The sequence below is a fragment of the Bos indicus genome, chromosome 6 (assembly GCF_029378745.1).
Source record: "Bos indicus isolate NIAB-ARS_2022 breed Sahiwal x Tharparkar chromosome 6, NIAB-ARS_B.indTharparkar_mat_pri_1.0, whole genome shotgun sequence".
NCBI classification, from domain to species: Eukaryota; Metazoa; Chordata; class Mammalia; order Artiodactyla; family Bovidae; genus Bos; species Bos indicus.
Window position 1 is genome coordinate 92023432 of NC_091765.1, and position 24918 is coordinate 92048349.

The 24918-nt window shown below is 42.8% G+C and overlaps 1 protein-coding gene across 2 annotated transcripts in view; it reads left to right on the forward strand.

The window, feature by feature from the left end:
* SHROOM3 (shroom family member 3) overlaps positions 1 to 24918 on the forward strand; it is a 331372-nt gene that overhangs the window by 45423 nt on the left and 261031 nt on the right. The window contains exon 1 of one of the 2 annotated variants that reach the window (XM_070791629.1): positions 9029 to 10188. The exons of the other annotated variant lie outside the window; for it this stretch is intronic. Within the exon in view, the coding sequence (XP_070647730.1) occupies positions 10186 to 10188 (3 nt within the window). The 5' untranslated portion in view covers positions 9029 to 10185. Of the gene's footprint in view, positions 1 to 9028; positions 10189 to 24918 lie in introns of those variants that run through there. 2 annotated transcript variants of the gene reach the window in all.

Sequence of the window (24918 nt, forward strand, 5' to 3'; positions counted from 1 at the left end):
AAATGAATGACACCCCCCTGCCCCTCTGTCGTAGTACAATACCTCAGCCCTAGTGGTAATCATTCATTTGGTGATTTGGAAATATTTCCAGAATATCACTTGTGAAGGACCAAGGTCTACTGTGTATGTTATATACTGTCTGTGTAGTTAATATATACTTCACTATTAACCCTGTCACTTGTATTGAGTAATAAATATCTACTCAGTTTAAAAAAAAATGAGAGAAAAGCAGCTTTAAAAGAGCAGCCTTAAAAAAAAAAAAAGGTACAAATGAATTTATTTATGAAACAGAAATAGAATCACAAGAGGGGTAAAGCAAGGAGGGATAAACTGGGAGATTGAGACTGACACATCCACACTGCTGTATATAAAATAGGTAAGGAACAAGGACCTAGGACTTCCCTGGTGGTCCAGTGGTTAAGAATCTGCCTCCCAGTCCAGGGGACAAGGGTTCCATCCCTGCTCCAGGAAGATCCCACGTGCTGCAGCACAACTAAGCCTGTGTGCCACAGCTACTGAGCCTGCGCCCTAGAGCCCAGGAGCCACAGCTACTGAAGCCCACACACCCTAGAGCCTGTGCATCACAACAGAAGAAGCCACCAGAATGAGAAACCTGCACATGACAACTAGAGAAAGCCCACAAGCAGCAAAAAAAAAAAAAAAAAAAAAAAAGACCCAGCGCAGCCATTAATAAATAGATAAAAATCAACTGGGAAATTTATTTTCATTTTAAAAATAAGGACGTATATATAGCACAGGGAACTCTATTCAATACTCTGTAATGACTTATATGGGAAAAGAATCTAAAAAAGAATGGATATATTTATATGTAACCCTTATGGCAGAAATTGAAGAGGAATTAAAGAGCCTTTTGATGAAAGTGAAAAAGAAGAGTGAGAAAGTTGGCTTAAAACTCAACATTCAGGGACTTCCCTGGCGGTCCAGTGGTTAAGACTTCACCTTCCGATTCAAGGGGTGCAGGTTCAATCCCTGGCCAGGGAGCTAGGATCCCATATGCCTTGTGGCTGGAAAACCAAAACATAAAACAGAAACAATATTCTAACAAATTCAATAAAGACTTTAAAAATGGTCCACATCAAAAAAATATTTAAAAAAAAACAAAAACAAAAACTCAGCATTCAGAAAACTAAGACCATGGCCTCCGGCCCCATCACTTCATGGCAAATAGATGGGGAAACAATGGAAACAGTGTCAGACTTTATTTTCTTGGGCTTCAAAATCACTGCAGATGGTGACTGCAGCCATGAAATTAAAAGATGCTTGCTCCTTGGAAGAAAAGCTATGACCAACCTAGACAGCATATTCAAAAGCAGAGACATTACTTTGCCAACAAAGGTCCGTTTAGTCAAAACTATAGTTTTTCCAGTAGTCATGTATGGATGTGAGAGTTGGACCATAAAAAAGGCTGAGCACGGAAGAACTGATGCTTTTGAACTGTGGTGTTGGAGAAGACTCTTGAGAGTCCCTTGGACTTCAAGGAGATCAAACCAGTCAATCCCAAAGGAAATCAGTTCTGCATATTCATTGGAAGGACTGATGCTGAAGCTGAGGCTTCAATACTTTGGCCACCTGATGCGAAGAGCTGACTCATTAGAAAAGACCCTGGTGCTGGGAAAGATTGAAGGCCAGAAGAGAAGGGGACAACAGAGGATGAGATGGTTGGATGGCATCATCGACTCAATGGACATGAGTTTGAGCAAGCTTCCAGGAAATGGTGAAGGACAGGGAAGCCTGGCATGCTGCAGTCCATGGGGTCGCAAAGAGTCAGACACGACTGAGCAACTGAACCACAACAATTCATATACAAAACTGATTTACCTTGCTGTGCATCTGCAACTAACACCACATTGTAAGTCAGTTATACTTCAATAAAAATTTTTTTTAAATGAACAGGTTTACTGAAATATAATTTTCATATCACAAAATTCACCCCTTTAATTTATTTATGCAGTAGTACAACCATCACCATAATCAATTTTAAAACGTTTCATTACTCTCTCCCCCAAACCCTATACCCATTATCACTTACTCCCTTTTCTGGAGTTCTGCTTATGACTTTCCCTGTTCCCTTCTTCTCCTAACAACCATGAATCTACCTTCTATCCTTATAAATTTGCTTATTCTGCACATTTCACATAAAGAGAATCGTATATAGCTTGGCCTTCTGTGATTGGCTTCTTTCACTTAGCATGATGTTTTCAAGGTTCATCCATGTTTTAGCATGGGTGACTACTTCGTTTCTTTTTACTGTTAAATTATATTCCATTGTATGGATATGCCACATTTCATTTATCCATTCATCAGTTCATGGATATCTAAGTTATCTCCACTTTTTGGCTATGTTTGTGTGGACATATATTTTCAGTTCTCTTGGATATGTACCCTAGGAGTAGAATTGCTGAGGAGAAAGGCAGGTTTTTGTTTAGAAATCTCTCCATTATTAAGTGTTATATTAAGCCATCATATTAATCATATGTCTTTTTATTGAAGCATAGTTGATTTACAATGTGTTTCTTCCTTCTCAGTCATACATATATATTTTTTCCACTATGTTTTATTATAGGATATTGAATATAGTTCCCTGTACTATACATTAGCACCTCACAGTTTATTCATCCTATATATAATAGTTTGCATCTGTTAATCCCAAACTCCCAATCCATCCCTCCTGGTCCCCTGCCCCCTTGGCAATCACAAGTCTATTCTCCATGGCTGTGAGGCTGTTTTTGTTTCCTAGGTAAGTTCATTTGGGTCATATTTTAGATTTCACATATAAGTGATATCGTATGGTATTTGTCTTTCTCGTTTAATCTCACTTCACTTAGTAAGATAATCCGTAGATCCATTCATGCTGTATGTGAATATATATATATATACACATATATGTATATGCATACATACATGGGCTTCCCAGGCAGTACTAGTGGTGTCTGTGTGTGTGTGTGTGTGTGTGTGTGCGTGTGTGTGTACACACCACATCTTCTTGATCCATTCATCTTCTGATGGACATTTAGGTTGTTTCCATGTCTTGGCTATTGTCAATAGTGCTGCTATGAATACAGGGACAGGGGTGCATGTATCTTTTGAATTATAGTTTTGTTCAGATAGATGCCCAGGAGTAGGATTGCTGGATCATGTGGTAACTCTGTTTAGTTTTTAGAGGAACCTCCATACTGCTTTCCATACTGGCCACACCAGTTTACATTCCCACCAACAGTGCAGGAGCGTCAGTGGTAGTCTTTCTTGGTCCCACCTCAACCTTCCAGCCCCCGCGCCCACACATGTTATGAACCACAGAAAGTGAATGCACTAAGTGTTTAGTCTCTTCAAGTAGGTCATACCTACGTTGAATTCACTCTGATTTATTATTTTGCTACTGTGCTTGGAACACAGACAGTATTCATTAAGAACTGGATCTATAGAGTGGAAACAGAGGTTCCCTGTTTCCGTCAGTCAACTCTCAAAGGATAGCTGGAGCCAATTTCAGATTATTCTGGGGTCTGTGCTTTCTTAGTTCTTTGCCATCCTTCTTTCTTTTGGTCTTTTTGCTTTTCGTTAGTGCCACTTGCCTGAAACACAGATAACCGAGCCAAAGTATTTTTATAGTCTTTAGGTGAAAAGAATTTTAATAGGTTTGTCATCATGTATTTTATGTGCCTTGTAAATCACATTGTTTATCCCGAAACTATGAAGACGTACAGTCTGCTTCTTTCAACCTATTCTTAGTTTCTGGTATTGGACTGTCAGACTTATTATTAAAGATGGTAAAAAGAACTTATAGTAAAGGAAGTAAATTGTTTAAGTGTATAAATTATAGTATTTATTTTTTAAGTGGTCACTAAGTGAGAAAAAGTACCACTAGAATGACTTTTTAAAATAGATCGTATTTTCATCATAGTAGTATATTTATATATGAGTGTTCTAGTTATAACTTTAATAAGTGAACATTACCTTAGGATTGAGATCTTTGGATTAATGAGCTTGTCAGAAGTCTGGTTTTTATTGAGCCAAAGCTATTTGAACTGTGCAGACTTGAACGGTTTTCTTAGTGGCATGTATATTTGAGTAGGAGGTTATAAAGAGTAGGCAGTGAGAGGAATGCTGCTTGACTCTTAAGGAGAACATTGTTTCATTGGAGAGAAATAAAATATGGATTCCCTTCAAGCAAAAGAGTTTGCATTTCTGTTGTCCAGCCTTCTGAAGAACCTGATAAAGCATCAGCCCCACCGTATCCAGCATTCCCCATTTTTCTTCTGGGACTCTTTTCTACAGAATGAAATTGGTTTGATTCATAGGCTGGCCTGAGGTTTTGAATAGAGTGCTTTGGGGGAATGTTTAGGAAGTGTTCCAGCAAGCCATCAAGACTGTTGACAAGTGGCCAAGCTAAGGGAAAGAGTATTAGTAATAACAACAGTTCACACTTACGGAGCTCTTAATCATGTGTCAGGCAGTGCCCCGAGCACATTACATATATTAACTCATGTTATTCTCACAGCAATCCTCTGAGCTCGGTCAGTTTTCGTTCTCAATGTAGGTGAAGGACTCAGGCACAAATAAGTTAAAGAATTCCCCAAGGTCACACAACCATAGTTTGAACCCAGGCGGTCTAGTGCCAGGGTCAGTGTCCTTAACCACCAAGTGTTCCTGCACAGCCTGGAGAAACAGAGAAACTCGCCTGCCTCTGGAGGCAAGAGGAAAGGCAGGGGCTCGGGTCCCTGCCGGCACTTTGCCACTAATGAACTTAGTGAACTGAGGCATTCTCCTGGCCTTTCACTGCTTGGATCATTTCAGAGGGCAAAAGAAGCATTCACTGCATGGAATTCTTTTGTGGCCAGAATGTATCAGCAGGGCATAGGTCCAACTTATCTTTAAAGACATACCTTAAAAACAAAAAAACAGAGAATGAGACTGCAATCTTGCTATTGTATGCAATATTGTCTTTTATTATGGCTATTATGACAAAAGAGGTCAAATTAAGAGGAGTTGAGGTGGATGGGATGAGCTGGGAGACTGGGACTGACCCGTTTACACTATTCACACTGTGTACAAAATACATAACTAATGAGAACCTACTGTAAGCTCAGGGAACTCTGGTGCTCTGTGCGGACTTAAATGGGAAGGAAATAAAAGAAAGGGGGGTATATGTATATAATGCATAGCTAATTCACTTTGCTATACAGTAGAAACTAATACATCATTGTAAAACAACTATACTCCAATAAAAATTTAAAAAAACAAAAGGGGACTTCCCTGGTGGCTCTGTGGTAAAGAATCCACCTGTTAATGTAGGAGACATGGGTTCAATCCCTGGTCCAGGAAGATCCCACATGCCACGGAGCAACTAAGCCCGTGTGCCTTAACTGTTGAGCCTGTGCTCTGGAGCCCTGGAATCACAACTCCTGAGGGCACGTGCGGCAACTACTGAAGCCTGCGCGCCCTAGAGCCCGCCTCTGCAGCAAGAGAAGCCCCTGAGAAGCCTGCAAACGGCAATGAAGACTCAGCACGGCCAAAAATAAACAAACAAAATTTTTTAAAAAGTAAGTAAAAATCAGAAAAAAAGGAGTTGAAATGTAAAGATGAAAATGCTAAGTCACAAGACCATCACATGTGACAAGAGTGTAAATTGTGTGTCCATTTAATCCCTGGTGTGACTTTTAATCTCTGATGCTTAAAATTTATGGAAACTAACTGTGACCTAACAAAATAAAGAGACACCATGTCTTTTCATTTCAGTTTTTCAAAGTTGCATAGATGCTGGATAAAGATAAAGACATACTGTTAACAGCTTCAGAAGGAAGCATAAACTGCTTTGACAGAATAAATCAAGACATGAGCCAGGGTTTATGGCCTCAGAGCAAATGAAGTTTTTCTTGAGGACAAATTGAAGTTTAGGGGTTTTATTTTATTTGGTGGTAGTTTAGTCACTAAGTCGTGTCTGACTCTTGTGACCCCTTGGACTGTAGCCTGCCAGGCTCCTCTGTCCATGGGATTTTGCAGGGAAGAATACTGGAGTGGGTTGCCATTGGGGAGAAGAAAATTACTTTTTAAATTAATTTATTTATTTGGCTGTATCAGGTCCTAGTTTTGGCAGGCAGACCCTGGAGCTCAAGGGCTCAGTAGCTGTGGCCCTCAGGCCTGGTTGCTCCATAGCATATGGGATTTTTGTTCCCTGACCAGGGATTGAACACATGTTCCCTGCTCTGCAATGTCGATTCTTAACCATTGGACCACCAGGGAAGTCCTGGTTTAGGGATTTTAACAGAAGCTCTCCTGAAGAATGAGCTAGGCCCAAAATGCTGCTAACCTTGGTACTCTCCTTAGTCAAGTAGAGAAAGACAAAGAATCAGTTTATAAAATGGTTGTTGAGTGGTAGATTAGAGGTACATTCAGCCAATGGAAAGGTTGGACTTTATTTCAGCAATTGAAATTGGCTCATTGCGGGCAGCCACCGTGTATTACCCGCCCATTCATCTAATTCAGAGTAGAGTGCCTGCTACTTAGTAACAACAACAAAAAAGAGCAAAAATAATAGCTACCATTGCTTGACACTTACCGTGTATGCTGTGTATTATTATCACCTCCGTTTTATGAATGAAGAAACAGAACCTTAGAGAGCTGTCAATAGCCAAATCTCACACAAGTCATTTAACTGCAGAGTCAGTTTTCTTAACCATCGCAACTGATCGTGGCTGACCTTAATGATTAGGCTAAATGTTTTGGAGTATCTTCTGTGATTAATAGGGACTCATTGAAAGTTTTCTGAACAAGAAACTTAGTTTTTTAAATGTGGTATAGGATGAGGGCAGAATAGTCTTGTGGCTTTTGCACTTCAGTCTTGCTATGAAGTGATAAGCATCTGAGTCAATATGCTATATTAGAACAAAAAGGAGAAAAGAGAGAGAAGACTCTCTGTGAAGGGATGGATGATCCTTAAGACATGGAGACTGATTGGTTGTGGGAATTAGGGAAAGGAAGGAACCCCAAAGAATTGGTGGTCTCCAGAGCAGTGACAGAAAGATTGCTGGTGTCATGAATAAACATAGAGAACTCAGGAGATGAAGCAGTTTGCAAAGACTTTTAGGACTTGGGTGATGTTTGGGGCCGGCAGTGATGGCAGGACACTAGTGTGCAATGTATACCCCTTGATGATGTCAGAGCCTTCATCTCCCTACATAAAAGCTAAAAATCCTGGATTCCTGTTTTCTTAGACTCCCTTGCATGTGGCCCAGCTTTGGTCATGGGACACAAGTGGATACCTGCTGGGGGTTTTGAAGAAAGATTTTTCTCTTTGGTGATAAAAAAAATCTAGTAAGTAAAATCTCTTTCTGTTTTGGATTTCAAGCACAAGGTTATCTTACAGGGAGCTGCTGTAGCCATCTTGTAGTATTGAGGCACAGGTGGAGAAAATAGGTGGAAAGTTGACCCAGGGCCCCAACACTGGGGAGGTCCTGAAACAACACCAGGACCATCCATCTCTGGACTTATCATGTAGGAAAACAAAAAGAAGCACATCATTCAAGCCGCTTTTAAGTGGGTGTTTTGTTATTGATAGGCAAGTATCCAAACTGATACAGACTTTATGCAGGTCCTGGATGACCTTGGGATCCAAGCTTGGCTGTACTTTCTCCTTTGGACATTAATTTAGGGAAAACACCATATGGTGAGTGAACATCAGAATTGTCCACTGAACCCTTTAAAACTGTGGGAGTTCCTAAAAAGGAGAATGCACTTTAGATCTCATTCCTAAAAAATGAGGGCTCTTTAACGAAAAGGTCTCTAAAGATCAAAGAGCCTGGCCTAGATCTAGGACCCAGTTTGCTGCTAGGTGAGAGTCCCTGTTAGGTTTCAGCATTAAAATGTGCTTCTCAAATGACAACAGGGCTCCTTAGTAAATGGAAGCATCCCCCAGCCCCTAGATACACACTGGGCAAAGGAAACATTTTCTTCTTTCAGAGCTGCTGCTCTTTTCATTCGCTTCCTCCCACCTTCCTTGCGTTGGCTGGTGTCTGCTGGAAGGCTTCTGCTGGCAGGCAGGCATTTTTAGCCCAGTGATGGATGTGCTGAAGAGACTCAGCCTGTTTTGTGGAGCTTTTGAATTGGACCAAGTGTGCATTCGGAAGGTCTGGGTGACTGACTGATTGAAAAGTAATTGATTGCAGACTTTCAAAATAAGATTCAAAAGGTACATTATAAAGTTAGATTTCACAAAGCCTAACCCTTTCTTTATTATACTCTTGACTCATTTTATTTGTTTCAACTTTACAAAATTATTTTAGAATTTAGTATCCACTTCACCATTTAGTCCCTGAAGCTTTTGTGTTATATATAAAGTTTATGAAAAGAAAATTCTTGTCAGAGAGGAAGGAGGGAGAAAAACAGGCCACATGGATTCTCGTCTTGATTCTGCCTCCCAAGAGGGAATCTCGTTTAATGTTTCCAAGCTCCCATATTTGTCAATGAAAATTTTGGGTTGGCCAAAAAGTTCGTTTGAGTTTTATGGTACGAACATTTTGGCCAACCCAATATTTGATTAAATCTTGTGTAAGATCCTGTCCACAGGAACTTAGGGTTTCTACTATTTAGGTCACATTCTATGTAAGAATTTTGCTAGAAGTACTTCCCAGATGGCGCTAGTGGTAAAGAATTTGCCTGCCAGTGCAGGAGATGCAAGTTTGATTCCTGGGCCGGGAAGATCCCCTGGAGAAGGAAATGGCAATCCACTCCAGTATTATTGCCTGGAAAACCCCACAGATAGAGGAACCTGGTGGGCTACAGTCCATAGGGTTGCAAAGAGTCAGACACACCTGAAGCAACTTAGCATGCATAATACCAATACAATTTGGTTCTGATGGTAGGATTCTGGGTGGAGATGCCAGATAAAATACAAGACACTTAAATTTGAATTTCAGGTAAACAAGAATTTTATTTCATTTTTTAGTATAAGTATGTCCCAACTATTACATGGGACATACTTCTGCTAAAAAAAAATACATCTATTATCTTATTTTAAATTCAAATTTAACTGGGAATCGTATTTGGATTGTCTTAAATCTGGCAACTCGAATTTTGCACAAGTCACTGATGGTAATGACATCAGCCTAAATTACTCAGGAGAGGATAAAGAAAGAGCTCCAGGAGAGCTCCAGTGGGCTTGACAGATCTGCTGTCCTGGCCGGGGGCTGAGTGGGTTCAGCCAGGGTGCGAGAGCTTGACCATCTCTGCAACCTCCTTTCCCTTTTTCACCTTAATTGGTTTTCATGAAAATGAAACTATTCACTGTTTTGTTGCAGGCTGTGGTCATGTCATCCTTTTTATGGTCCTTGTTCTGAATTTTTGAAATGTGTGGGTAGACCTTGGTTTATTTTTCTCATTCTCTGTGCTCACCGCCCCCTCCCTAATTAAATTGATTTCTGCTGGTGTGTGGCCTGGATTGATTTTTTTCCTCCCTTGTGGACTAGCTCTTTCTCAATAGAAAAATGATTGCCAAATTTCTCAAGCCCACTTCTAAATTTTGGGGCCTTTTTGAATTTTGTTCATATTCATCCTTCAGTTGTCTGTACACCTTTAACCCACATGGTGTGTCTCTTCACAACAGATAAAGAGGATTGCAACTGGGGTGGTTTTGTTTTGTTTGGTTTTGGTTTTGACAGATGGATGATCAGTCACTCTTTACTGAAACACAGCACACATGCCAGGGGAAGTCCAAGGACATCTCTGGAACAGGGGAAGATCCCACCCCTGCCCTACACATGTACACTCAGGCACATGTGAGCCAGGGTCCCACTGAGTGTCTGGATCAGGCCTGCTGATCTACGTGGGAACATCTCAGCACAGTAACACGACTCCAGTCGTGGTGGGGTCCAGGCCATAGGCAGCACTGCCCCTTTCCACACGTGGCTGTGCCAAGTCCCCGCTGAGGGTCTTCAGCCCCTCCTGGAGCGCAGCAGGGAGACCTGGACGGGAGACGTACGCACTGCCCTTGGGTTTTGATCCTGTGTGTGGCTGGCTGCCTGTAGCACTGCAGAGGCCGAATCAGCGTTGTGCACTGCCGGTTTGTTCCAGTTTGTCAAGCAAGATCACTTAACACCTCTGGGTCGGGTAACCATGCTTTCCCATGAAGTGAGAGGACCGCTGGGCGGGAGAAATGGAGGCGCCTTCTCCTAGATGGTAAGCATTTCAGGGCCCTGATGTTAAAAGTAGCAAGAGGATGAATAGGGAAAAAACACGCTGAGACTGCTATACACGTGGTGTAAGAAGTGGCTGGGGTGGGAGTCTCATGATGAGGGGATGTCCCCCATCATTGCACAAGGGGAGCAGCCACACACCCTGGCTTCTTGGTTTTTTATCCTGAGGCTGGGTGCTGTAGGGGCCCTTTGGGGGGCCCTCTGTGTGGTGCTCTCAGTGGTACTTGTGTTATGGCCTTTGAGACCCAAAATGCCAGGCAGAAAATTAAGCAAATGAAGGTCATGGCTCAAGGCCACTTCTTGCTTTTTAACTTTTTATCTTATTTTGGAATATAACTGATTAACAATGTTGTGATAATTTCAGGTGCATAGCAAAGGGACTCAGCCTTACTTATACATGTATCCATTCTACCCCAAACTCTCCTCCCATCCAGCTGCCACATAACATTGAACAGAATTCCCTGTGCTATACAGTAACTCCTTGTTCATTATCCATTTTAAATATAGTAATGTGTACATGTCCATCCCAAACTCCCTAACTATCTGAAGCGGCTGCTGAAGTTTGTCATCTATGCAATCTGATTGATAAAAGGCTCTTCTTTTTAAAAACAAAAAACAAACAAAAAAATACAACAACAAACTCTTACCACCTACCTGATTGAAATGCCTGTTATTAGAACCACAAACGAGTCCAAAACCTTTGTTCAGGACAGCTTTCTTCTGTGTACTAGGCACCAGGGATCCTGAGAAGAATGGATGGCCCCCACTGTCTGGAAGCTTATCAAATGAGTAAGCTGATGGTTAAACTAGAGTTTGACCATGTAATGAGAGCTGTGGTGACAATTCACCTGGGTTAGACGTGTGTTGAGGGGTGGGTGACACAGAAGTTCAGCAATGAGAAGACAAGTAGGTAAGGCTGTGGGCTTGGATGCTGGAGGAGCTGTGGTGGGTCCCGTGCCCAGGTCCCCTTGATTGGACTGGTGTTCCCCTACCCTGAGCTACTGGGAGCATTGATTGTCCGGCTCCCTGCTGTACTCTTCCAGGGTAAATTGCCTTCTGCTGAAAGGAGCAGAAAATGCCCAGAAGTGGCATTTTCAGCCTGAAGAATCAGGCTGAGCACAGAGGTCAGAGTGAACCACATCTTAACATCTGTGCCATCCTGCCTCCCTCACTCCCTTACAGGTTTCTCCCCAAAACAAGTCTCAATAAGTCACTTGCACTTGAATTCATCGCTGGCTCTGTATCTCCCATCTGCTGGAGGAGAAGCAGGAAGTTGATGTGGTTCTGGCATTGTGGGTTCTTATTTTCTGAGATGTGGGAGACACAGTAGACAAGGTGGTTGAGAAGACTGGTGAATGTTGATGGTGGGCGTGTATGGCTCACATGAGGAATAGGAGCAGCATTGATTGTCAGCTTCGGTGAGAGACCATATTTCTGTGGAGCCATCTATATTGTGGTATCACTGTCTTCAGCACTCAGCAGCCTAGATACAAAACCAGAAGCACACGGCACACAGCTGTAGTGCTGACAGATGGAGACGATGAGAAGATAGTGGACCAGGTGTGGTAACAAAGGACTTGAGAGCAGGAAGGAAGTAGTAGTTTGGGAGAAAATGGAGGTGTCAATGGACCAAAGATATGGTTAAGATTAAAGAACTTGTGTGATGAGCACAGCGTAGAGAACATGTGGCAAGATTAGGAGGCAAGGAGGGTGTGTTCAGAGTTTGGAATGAAAGAATTTAAGGTTTAAGGGTTAGAGCATTTCAACATAACAACAGGACAACAGGTCTAGATCTGCCATGGGCACAATTGTCTGAATCACGTGGATTCCTGGTAAAGAGATCAAAGCACTACAACATTAGAGAGTTGGATGAGCCATCCTCAGGGATGTTGTCAGCAGTGAGGTGTGGTAGTGACCCCAGAAATCCACACTGATCAGTTCTTACCCACGCCCCAGAGATGTCATTACTTCTTGTACCTGAGCCTTTGTGTAGTAGGCGAACTTAATAAAGACACTGGACAAACATTGGCCAGCGAAGGCTACAGTGGAGTGTTGGAGGCACAGGAATTCCTAGTGAGACCCTTTCTCTTGGTGGTTTATAACCCAAACCACTTGTTAACAGCTTGAATAATTCCCATCTTTCAGTGTTCGTGGTGTCCCACCTCTTCTTGGACTAATTGGCCTTCCTGTTAAATCTCTCAGTTGGGAAAACTCCACTCTTACTTTATTTCTCTTTTTTTTCTATGTATTTTCACTTGCTATTCTTATCTACTAATTATCTTGCTGACCCAGGCATTCAAGAATAGGGAACACCATGATACCTGAGAAGAAGTTGTAGTGGAAATGATTCACACCACTAGTTCTGCATGAAATGTTTCCATTCCCTTCATCATTCAGTGAATTTTCAGATGTCCTTTGGGTATCTCTAAACTATCTCTTTCTGTTCTCCCCAGACTGTTTCAGAACCCCTCGCCATGATAGACTCTCAAAGTCACCTTATTCCCCTTCATGACTCTTATCACAGCTGTAACTAAACAAACCAAAAAAAAAAAAATAAAAAATGAAGTAATTCATTGCTTAAGGTCTATGTCGCCTGATGGAATGTAACCTAAGGACAAGGGCCATCTCTGTGTCCCTAGCTCCTGGCACAGTGCCATATATAAAGAATGTACTCAATAAATGTTCATAGAACAAATAAATAAACATATGATAAGGTGACAGTTAGAAAAGCTCCAATTCTCTTCCTAGAAAGTGAAGCCGCTCAGTCATGTCCGACTCTTTGCGACCCCGTGGACTGTAGCCTACCAGGCTCCTCTGTCCATGGGATTTTCCAGGCAATAGTACTGGAGTGGGTTGCCATTTCCTTCTCCAGGGGAGCTTCCCAACCCAGGGATTGAACCTGCGTCTCCCGCATCGTAGACAGATACTTTACAGTCTGAGCCACCAGGGAAGTCCCTTCTCTTCCTAGGTCTGTTCCTATTTACTCCGTGATCTTCAACAAGTCATTTCAGCTTTCTGAGCAAAATACGTCTTGACTCATTTTAGCACTCTTTGATTTCTGATTTCACAGCCTATCAGTCAAACACCTTAACAACTCTTAACCCCAGCACCATGTTTAGGCTAACTAAAACTTCTCCTGGAACTTCTCGAAGTAGCTTACTTGTAGAGAAACCGTTTTTCCTTTGTGTTTCAATAAGCTATTGTGAAAGTGAAAGTGAAGTCACTCAGTCATGTCCGACTCTTTGAGACCCCATGGACTGTAGCCCTCCAGGCTTCTCCATCCATGGGATTTTCCAGGCAAGAACACTGGAATGGGTTGCCATTTCCTTCTTCAGGGGATCTTCCCAATCCAGGGATCGAACCCCAGTCTCCCTCTTTGTAGGCAGACGCTTTTACCGTCTGAGCCACCAGGGAAGCTATTACAAGCTATTGCTAAGTAACAAATAAGTCCTACATTTAGTGGCTTAAACAGCAATTTATTATTTCAAAATAAGTAGGAAGAAAGGTAAGAGTAAAGACCAGAGTTTAAAAAACACAAGCAAACAGTGAAATAGACATAGAAAGACCAGGAGATAAGGCAGTGCGTGACACAGATGTTTGAGGAAAGAACATTCAAGGCAGAGGGTACTGTTAGTTCCAGGGTCCCCTAGTAGGACATGCCAGAAGATCAGGAAAGAGGCCCTGAGTGGGTGGAGCAGAGCAAGCAAGGAGGATGGAGGTGGGTAGCCAGACCACACTGGAACCTGTGGCCAACTCAAGGACTTGGACTTTGCCTCTGAGTGAGATAAGGAACCACTCAGGGATTTGGAACAGAGTGGTATCATTTGCACTTCCCTGGTGGCTCAGATGGTAAAGCGTCTGTCTAACAATGTGGGAGACCTGGGTTCTATTCCTGGGTTGGGAAGATCCCCTGGAGAAGGAAATGGCAATCCACTCCAGGACTATTGCCTGGAAAATCCCATGGACAGAGGAGCCTGGTAGGCTACAGTCCATGGGGTCGAAAAGAGTCGGACGCGACTGAGTGATTTCACTTCACTTCACTTCAGTATGATTTGCAGTCTTCAGTTCTTTCCTCTGGTTTGAATTCTAGTTTGTTCTCTTGACTTTGGTCATGCAGATGTGTACCTTGGTCGTGAGACATAACAATCTAATTTTATATGATCAGAGATAGGCTGTTTCTTTGGGCAGGTTTTTGTTTCACATTTGTACAATGAGTTAGAGGGCTTCCCTGGTGGCTAAGTAGTAAAGAATACACCTGCCAATGCAGAAGATGCAGGTTCGATCCCTGGGTCCAGAAGATCCCCTGGAGAAGGAAATAGCAATCCACTCCAGTATTCTTGCCTGGAGAATCCCATGAACAGAGGAGCCTTGCGGACTACAGTCCATGGGGTCATAAAAGAGTCAGATACAACTTAGCAACTAAACAACAACAGATTGTGTTTGTACAGTTTTGTGTTTGTTTCAGTTCCCAGGGAGTTCACACAGATAGGGTGACTGCTTTGTACTAATGGCAATTCCCAGCTATATGCCTACATTGTTTTTTGATGTGGTTGAAGATTCAAATGGATAGATAGCTCAAGGAATATGGATATATATATATATATATACATGTGGAAATGGATGGATGGGTGAATGGAGGGATAGGTGGATGGATGGACAGATAGATATATAGTAGAGAGGAAGAATAAGAAGGAGAAATCTTCCTTGTTTAAATAGCACTCAGGAAGACTGGTGAACTTTTTCTTTCTTTGTGAATGACAAACACAGAGTTCAGAAATTGCATGGTTGAATTATTGTTCCCTTAATTTCACCTCCTTAATAATCAAATATATTCTAATTTAACCATATAGTAATTAGGTTTCTGCTTATCTCCTGGAAGCAGAGGGAACATTAGAGAGATTTGGCATTGGGATATTACCAGTGGATAAGAGGCATATTTGCTGAATTATGAGAGTAAGTAGCAAAAATGAACTTTGCCCTTTCGGTATGGGAATGCTCAATAATGCCTGGATCTTTTCTTTTGTGTTCTGGTTTTATGCCAACACAAATTACACTCTTGTTGACTTCACTGTAACCCATGAAACTGAAGAAGGGGAAATCTGAGTCCCATAGAAGGCAGTTTCAGCAAACCTACCTCGTGCATTTGTGTGATGGAAACGGAGAACACCAGTACTTACTAACCAGTTTTATGCAGGAAGAAATGTCTCTGGCAGTAATCAGCGCTGGCTCATGATATGAACAGACAAAGCTACTTCTTTAAAATCATACATTTTAAGGACTTCCCTGACAGTCCAGTGGTTAAGACTCTGCCTTCCCAATGCAGGGGGCACAGAGTCAATCCCTGGTCAGGGAGCTAAGGTCCTGCAGGCTGCGAGGCATGGCCAAAATAAATAAATAAAATCATACATTTTAGAGCTGGAAGAAATCTAAGAAAGCATCCAAACCTCCCTCATTGTACAAATGAACAAAGTAAAGCCGAGAAATGCCTGTTCACAGCTGACATCAGTCTGTACTAATTGCAGGAAGCCACATGGCATCATAGAAACAGCACAGTCGTTGCAGAGGTCTGGGCAGAAATCAGAGCTCGATCACTTACTAGCTGCTGTGGCCTTGGGAAAATTATCTTTGAGACTTTCTTCCCTCATCTATCCCTACTTCGTGGGCTGGTTGTAAGAATTACATCATATATAAAGCCCTGGCACAAAATAGGTGCTCAGGAAATAGTAGTTGTGATCTGCGTATTTTGTAGGAATCAGTGTAGAGATCTTACACGTATTTCATTAGATTTATTCCTAGGTGCTTGATTTGCTATAAAAAATAGTATTCTTAAAAATTGTTATCTGTAGCTAATATATATGTATATATACATATTATACACATATAATTGATTTTTGTGTATTGACTCTTTAGCTAGTGATCTTGTAAATTCAATAAGATATGCTATTTATAAGGGCTTCCCAGGTGGTGCCAGTGGTAAAGAACCTGCCTGCCAATGCAGGAGACTAAACGATGCAGGTTCAAACCCTGCGTCAGGAAGATCCCCTGGAGGAGGGCATGGTAACCCACTCCAGTATTCTTGCCTGAAGAATCCCATGGACAGAGCAGCCTGGCGGGCTACAGTCCATGTGGTCACAAAGAGTCGGTCACGACTGAGCAACAGAGCACACACGTGATATTTATAGAAGAATTTTTGTACGTATCCTGTATTAGTTTAAGGAAGTACCTTTCTATTTCTAATTTCCTGAAATTTTTTTTAAAACCCAGAGGGTGCTGATCTTTACCAAATGCTTTTTCTGCATCTCAGTAGACATTCACTTCTGTTCTGACTCAGCTTAGAGCGCAATACTAAAGTCTGTTCCCTGGGTTTGGCTCTATCCTACATTCAAAATAGAAACTGGCAAACAAGAACTTGTGCCAGGAGAGTGGAAGTAGATGCGGAAAGGAGGAGATGAACAAGAGAAATCTTGATGCTCTGTAACATAAAATATTGTGTAGAGTAGCCAATTGGTTTAAATAAGATAGAGCCCGACCTCAAATTTTTTAAAGGCGGAGGACAAATTTTATATGTATACATAGATAATGTTATTTATTTATTTATGGCTGTGCTGGGTCTTCGTTCCTCACGGGCTTTTCTCTGGTTGCGGCAAGCAGGGGCTGCTCTCTAGCTGTGGTACTCAGGCTTCTCATTGTGGTGGCTTCTTTTTGTTGCAGAGCACATGGGCTTCAGGGGTTGCAGCTCCCAAGCTCTAGAGCACAGGTTGGGTAGTTGTGATGCATGGGCTTAGTTGCTCTGCAGCATGCAGGATCTTCCAGGATCAGGGATCAAACCTGTGTCTCCTCTTTTGGCAGGTGGATTCTTTACCAGGGAAGCCCTAGACCTCAAATTTCCAAATTCCTTTTGATAACATGAAAAAGAAACCTCACCCCTTTGTATTACAGAAACAATAAGCAATTTTCCAAGTATAACGTTTGATTGTATTTTTTTTTTCCAAAATTTTTACCCAATAATCCCCATACCCAAAGTCTGATCCATTCTCCCTCGAAGAGTACTCTTTCTCACCACTCTCTTCCTGTTGAAAATCATTAAAGTAGCATCCACAACACATCACTGCATAGCGGTGGTACCAGTCAGCTATCCTCAGTATGTTCTGAGTGCCCTGGACGGTTGGGGTAGGGAGAACTGTATGAAGGCTCTATTAGCAATGAGATTTTATCATTGCTAATAGAGGTACAGAAAGGTACAGAACTGGTCAATTCTACCCCAGGGTACAAATGCACCCTGTAGAAGAGGGGTCCCCAACCTCTGGGATCTAATGCCTGATGATCTAAGGTGGAGCTGATGAATCGGTAGAATAAAGGGCACTATGAATGTAATGTGTTTGAATCATCCGGAAACCATCCTCCCACCTGGGTCAGTGGAAAAAATTGTCTTCCATAAGGACAATTTGTCCCTGGTGCCAAAGAGGTTAGGGACTGCTGCTGTAGAATATACACTTATGGACTTCCAGTTTTACTAACACTCAAACAGTTTGATACTATACAAATGCTTTGTTCTTTGAACAGTGGAGTTGAATTGAAATCAACCCTAGTGCCCTCTTCTGGACATGAGAGTATAATAGTCTTGTTCCATTAATCTAAGGTGACCCTGATGGTATAAAGACCTCTCAAGTCGTGAGGCCAGGCAGTACGTCGCCACTTACAAGCTCTATGAACTTAAGACTCCTTAGATGATAAATGGCAATATTAATAGTGCCCACCTTATTGAGGTTATTGAGCACATTTAGTCAGTTCATTTCAGTCGCTCAGTCGTGTCCAACTCTTTGCGACCCCATGGACTGCAGCACACCAGGCTTCCCTGTCCATCACCAACTCCCAGAGCTTGTTCAAACTCATGTCCGTCGAGTCGGTGATGCCATCCAACCATCTCACTTTCTGTCATCCTCTTCTCCTCCTGCCTTCAATCTTGCCCAGCATCGGGGCCTTTTCTAAGGTGTCAGTTCTTCTCGTGAGGTGTCCAAAATATTGGAGCTTCAGCATCAGTCCTTCCAATAAATATTCAGGACTGATTTCCTTTAGGATTGACTGGTTTGATCTCCTTGCAGTCCAAGGGACTCTCAAGAGTCTTCTCCAACACCATAGTTCGAAAGCATCAGTTCTTCAGCCCTCAGCCTTCTTTATGGTCAAACTCTTGTAACCATATATGACTACTGGAAAAACCATGGCTTTGACTAAACGGACCTTTGTTGGCAAAGTAATGTCTCTGCTTTTTAATATGCTATCTAGGTTGTTCATAGCTTTTCTTCCAAGGAGCAAGAGGGATCAAACCCACCTCTCAAGTCTCCTGCGTTGGCAGGCAGGTTCCTTACCTCTGGAGACACCTTATGGAATATGATTTAGTTTTCTCATGGTACTGCCATACTGTCCATCTTCTCTGTGTGCGTATGCTACTCTCCCCCATTTATGATCCCATTTATGTAAAAATAATTTAATCACATATTTGTATATTTTGCCTTCTCCACAATAAACAAAAGGACAGATAAACCTGAAACCATAAGAATACCCTGAGGGTGTGTTCCCCGGGCAAGCCCAGTGGCAGGCCCAGCCTCTAGAGTTTCTGATTCAGTTGGGCAGGTGCTGCCTGAGAATTAGCATTTCTAACCTGTGTATGAAGAATCTGCCTGCAACGCGGGAGACCTGGGTTCAGTCCTTGGGTTGGGAAGATTACCTGGAGAAGGAAGTGGCAACCCACTCCAGTATTCTTGCTGGAGAATCCCATGGACAGAGGAGCCTGGCAGGCTACATACGGTCCATAGGGTCACAAAGAGTTGGATACGACTGAAGCAGCTTGGCACTCAAGGTCTCTTCTTGCTAGAAAATGCTGGTTTCTCATTGCCAAGGTGACTCCATGAATTTAGACTTTCTTCTCTTAAACACCAGGTGGCAGCAGAAGACAAGAGTCTTGGCTGCTCTTTGCTACCACAGGTAGGATGTGCTGAAATCCCCCAATTTACACCGTGATACAAGATAGAGGAGGCAAACAGCTTAAGATTACCCCTGCTTCTAGCGGTTTCTAAGAAGCCAAGGTTTAATATCCCTAGAATGATGCTTATGCCACTATGATCAGGATTTTCCTATTTTTCCAATATGTACGCAGAAGGTATAGACCCACCATTCAGCACTGGCCCCCCCACCCACTATCCACATAGACACAGTCACGCACACACACACATAGACACGCACACACACAGACACACCACCCTTCCCCAAGGCTTTATCTATCATGGCTGCAGCTTCTCGGAAGAATACCTGCCAAGTTCTTGCCTGTGATAAGCTGAGGGCTGCACGGCAGAAAGGCAGCTGTGTGCTTCACAGAAACTTCTTTCTTCTGGGGTCTGAGAGGATTTGAGGTCTGGGGGGCCTGGCAGTGCTCACCCAGGAAAATACATTTCAAATAAAACACCTTTTATTACCATTCTGTACCAGTGTGTCCTATTTACAAACGGTGGAAGGAGAGACAGATCTGGCGGTTGGGATACTAATCCTTGGTTGGCTGCTGGCCCCTGGCCAGGCGGGCTGGGAAGGGGTGGGAAGGAGATGGGAGGTGGACCATGGAGTGAGATAGCAACTCAGTTGCAGAAGTAGAATAAGAGATCTGTCTTCAGAATCTAGATAAGGCTCCTCCCAGGACCCCTAGGGGCAAAGGCCAGGGACCTGCTTCATGTGCAGGTTGGATGAACTTTAACAGAGGAATTTCACCCGTAGGCTAGGGTGGTAGTGTGAGGCCTAAATAGGAAGATCACCATTCTCCAAGGACCTAGAGGACACGTCTCTCCAATGACAGAGGTGGTCTGAATGGGGCAGGTGGACATAGACTGAAAGGATAAAAAGGTAGAGTCAAGGGACTTCCCTGGTGGTCCAGTGGCTAAGACTCCACACTCCCAATGCAGCGGGGCCTGGATTTGATCCCTAGTCAGGGAACTAGATCCCACGTGCCACAACTAAAGATCCTGCATGCCACGACAAAGATCTAAGATCTTGTGTGCCGCTGTTGGGATCTGGCTCAGCCAAATAAATTAAAATTAAAAGATATGGTCAAGCTAAAGTGTTGGCACATAGTACTAGAAGGAAGTGGACATGTAAATACCAGGGTGAAGTTGTTCAGTGGTTTAGGCATACGCCATATGCTTTGAGCAACTGGAAGCTGTGCTTACCCTCCCTTCTGGCACCAGTTCATTTCCTGAGATGCACTCTACACGTCGGTGAGGAGTGACTGAAGTGGGGTTGGCCCTGAACTTGCACAGATGCTTGGGGTGCTCCAGTTCTTCCTGGGAAGGGTGTCTACAGACGAGAGAAGAGAAGGCAGGCCTTGAACTGGGTTTTGATTTTTCAGAGAAAATCCTTTTCCTTCTTTCCTATGCTTCCTGCTAAGTGGTAGGAACAGAATAAAGAAGGAAAGCAGCAGCTTTTGAAAACTGGGATTTGGAATGTGTGGGCTATTTTCTCAAAACTCCCTTGTTTTCCATCTTCACATGCTTGCTCTAATGGTCATACCCTTTGCAGGGTGCTTGAGGATCAAGGGACAAAGAGGGAAAATGCTTAACCTTTGAATTTGGTGGCCGTTGGGGGAGCCTCTACCCAGATTACCTCCAAAATAAGTGGAAATGGGGAGGGGAAAGAAACTCTACTGTGGCCTAATGGGCTGGGCCCAGGGAGGCTGCCTTGAATGCTAGGTCACACGTTTCTCTTACAAGTGGGTGAAGCATTTCAGGGAGGGAGAATTAGCAGAAAATTCAGTAAAGACCTATCACAGACCTGAATTGTTACTCACTAGGGAGAAATTTATGGAGGGGCTAAGGTGCTGTGATTCATGGGGTCACAAAGAGTCAGACACGACTGAGAGACTGAACTGAACAGAACTGAAGGCGAGAAATAGTTGATATTTGGCTAAAATGCAGGGAAGAAAGAAGGGGTGTTGATCATGATTGACTTCATTGGCACTTCCTTAAAAGTACCCAAACAGTAACATCAGTGTGAATAAGTCCTATAAAATGTACTGATGCTTTGCAGGGTATCACCCTCCCCAGTCCAGCCTGGTGCTAAGCTACCTTAACAATGCTGAGCCCCGAGCTGCCATCTGGGGAGCTGGAGCAGTTGGGTTGGTTTGGTGTCAGAAGCTCATCCTGGACTTCTATTGACCTCAGAGGACCCTCTGTGGGGCTCTTGTACTGTTGGGTCTTTCATGGCTCCTTACTATATGTTTTCATGTGTGCTATAGCTGGGAGGGATTGGGGGCAGGAGGAGAAGGGGACAGCAGAGGATGAGATGGCTGGGTGGCCTCACTGACTCAATGGACATGAGTCTAAGTGAACTCTGGGAGTTGGTGAGGGACAGGGAGGTCTGGCGTGCTGTGATTCATGGGGTTGCAAAGAGTCGGACACGACTGAGCGACTGAACTGAACTGAACTGATAGCCATGAAAGGAGAGAACCCCCGCTAAATACAAGAGAAAGCTGTGCTGGGGGACTGTGGGAGAAGGGAAAGCTGGTTGCAATTCCAGTTGAGGGAAAGACAATATTTCTATTTCATTGATCACATTTAAAGGTGGTTACTTCAAGAGGAACTAAAGAGCCTCTTGATGAGGGTGAAAGAGGAGAGTGAAAAAGCTGGCTTAAAACTCAACATTCAAAAAACTAAGATCATGGCATCCAGTCCCATCACTTCATGGGAAATAGATGGGGAAACAGTGGAAACAGTGGCAGACTTTATTTTTGGGGGGCTCCAAAATCACTGCAGATGGTGACTGCAGCCATGAAATTAAAAGACGCTTACTCTTTGGAAGGAAAGTTATGACCAACCTAGATAGCATATTCAGAAGCAGAGACATTACTTTGCCAACAAAGGTCTGTCTAGTCAAGGCTATGGTTTTTCCTGTGGTCATGTATGGATGTGAGAGTTGGACTGTGAAGAAGGCTGAGCACCGAAGAATTGATGCTTTTGAACTGTGGTGTTGGAGAAGACTCTTGCAAGTCCCTTGGACTGCAAGAAGATCCAACTGGTCCATTCTGAAGGAGATCAGCCCTGGGATTTCTTTGGAAGGAATGATGCTAAAGCTGAAACTTCAGTACTTTGGCTACCTCACTTGAAGAGTTGACTCATTGGAAAAGACTCTGATGCTGGGAGGGATTGGGGGCAGGAGGAGAAGGGGATGACAGAGGATGAGATGGCTGGATGGCATCACTGACTTGATGGACGTGAGTTTGGGTGAACTTCAGGAGTTGGTGATGGACAGGGAGGCCTGGTGTGCTGTGATTCATGGGGTTGCAAAGACTCGGAGATGACTGAGCAACTGAACTGAACTGAAAATCACTGCAGACGGTGACTGCATCAATGAAATTAAAAGATACTTGCTCCTTGGAAGGAAAACTATGACAAACCTAGAGAGCATAGTAAAAAGCAGAGACATCACTTTGCCAACAAAAGTTCATATAGTCAAAGCTATGGTTTTTCCAGGAGTCATGTACAGATATGAGAACTGGACCATAAAGAAGGCTGAGCGCCAAAGAATTGATGCTTTCGAACTGTGGTGCTGGAGAAGATTCTTGAGAGTCCCCTGGACTGCAAGAAGATCCAACCAGTCAATCCTAAAGGAAATCAACCCTGAATATTCATTGGAAGGACAGATGCTGAAGCTGAAACTCCAATGCTTTGGCTACCTGATATGAAGAGTCAATTCATTGGAAAAGTCCCCGGTGCTGGGAAAGATTGAAGGCAAAAGAAGAGGATGGAAGAGGATGAGACGGTTAGATAGCATCACCAACTCAATGGACATGAATTTGAGCAACTCCAGGAGACAGTGAAGGACAAGGAAGCCTGGCATACCCATGGGATGGCAAAGAGTCAGACATGACTTAGCTACTGAACAACAACAACTTCAAGGGGGAAAAGAGAGCTGGGTAATTGCTGAAGTAAAGCCTTTAAAAGAAAATGACTTCATTGTCTTTAGCAAACATCCAGAGACGAATCTCTGACCTTACTTGGTAGGCCCTGAAAAAGTGCTGAGGATTAGAGGGACATTTTGAAAGACTTGGGGACTTCGCTTTTTCTTATCTGGGTCAGACATTGATCTTTGAAAAATGGCCCACTACTGTGTGGTCATTAACTGATCATTTACAAAGTTCTGCTGCTGCAGTTCCTGGAGCCAGGGAGAACACTAGAGTGGACCGAGGACCAATGACCCACATTAAAAATCAACCAAATAGTGATGGGAAGCAAGAAGCAACTTAATTGACTTCTTAAAAAATTTCTGAAAGCAATTCACTGGCTAAGTGTTTAAGGGGGGAATATGAAGCATAATGGCCTTCCCAGGTGGCACTAGTAAAGAACCCACCTGCGAATGCAGAAGACATGAGACTCAGGCTTGATTCCTGGGTTGGGAAAATCCTCTGGAGAAGGAAATGACAACCCATTCCAGTATTCGTGCCCAGAGAATTCCATGGACAGAGGAGCCAGGAGGTTCAGGGTTGCAGTCCGTAGGGTCGCAAAGAGTTGGGCACGACTGAAGCAACTCAGCACACATGTGCATGAAGCATAACAGCATTTTGCAGCCACTTTGTAAAACTGTTTGGAAGTTCCTCAGAAAGTTAATAGAGTTACCCGGAGACTAGGAATTCCACTCTTGGAAATAATATCTAAGAGAAATGAAAACATATATCCACACAAAATATTTGTATGAATGTTTATAGCAGCATTACTCATAATTCCTCAAAAGTGGGGAGGGAAACTCATTTGCCTGTTAGCTGCCTGTTGATGGATAACCTAAGGTTGTGTGGCCATACAATGGAATGTTAATCAGCCATGAAAAGGAATGAAATACTGATACATGCCACAACAAAGATGAACCTTAAATACATTACTCTCATTGAAAGAAGCCAAACACCAAAGGTCACATATTGTATGACTCCATTTATATAAAATGTTCAGTAGAGGCAAATCCAAAGAGATAGAAAGATTAGTGTTTGTCCAGGGATGGGTATAGGGGAGCATGGAGAGTGACCAGTAGTGGATACTGGGTCTCTTTTTAGGGTGATGAAAATGTTCTGAAATTAGATAGTGATGATGACGGCATCCAATGTAAGTATACTGAATTGTGCAATTTAAAAGGATGAATTTTTGGTATTTAAAATGTTATGGTGTGTAAGTTACATCACAATAAAATATGAAGCATGAAATTTTATTCAGGAAACCTTTAATAAATAACCCAATTACAATTAAAATAAAGCATAAGGAAAGACAGAAAAGAAAACACTAGGCAAAAGAAAGAAAATGAGAACCAATCTTTTCTCTCACTCATTCTCTCTTAATCTTTAGCCTGGTCAAATACAATAGCTTTGTAATAAATTTTCTAGTCTTTAATCATGCTCCCCTAAAATCCATCCTTCCTTTAATGAAACTGTAATTTCTAAAGTCCACATCATGCTATGTCCTTGCCCAATTGCTTCCCTGTGTTGAGAGTAGATGAAGCTATAAGCTGAGATGTTCAAGGGTGAAGGACATTACAAGGCCATCAGATTTTGCTTTACCTGCTTTACCGGAGCCCAAACCTGGTCATTGGAAGAGATCCCTGCACTGAATGGCCTGGATCAACTGACACTTTTGGGTAACAGCACTTTGGTCACTGTAGATGAAAATAAAGGAGTATCATTTTTTAAAAAAGA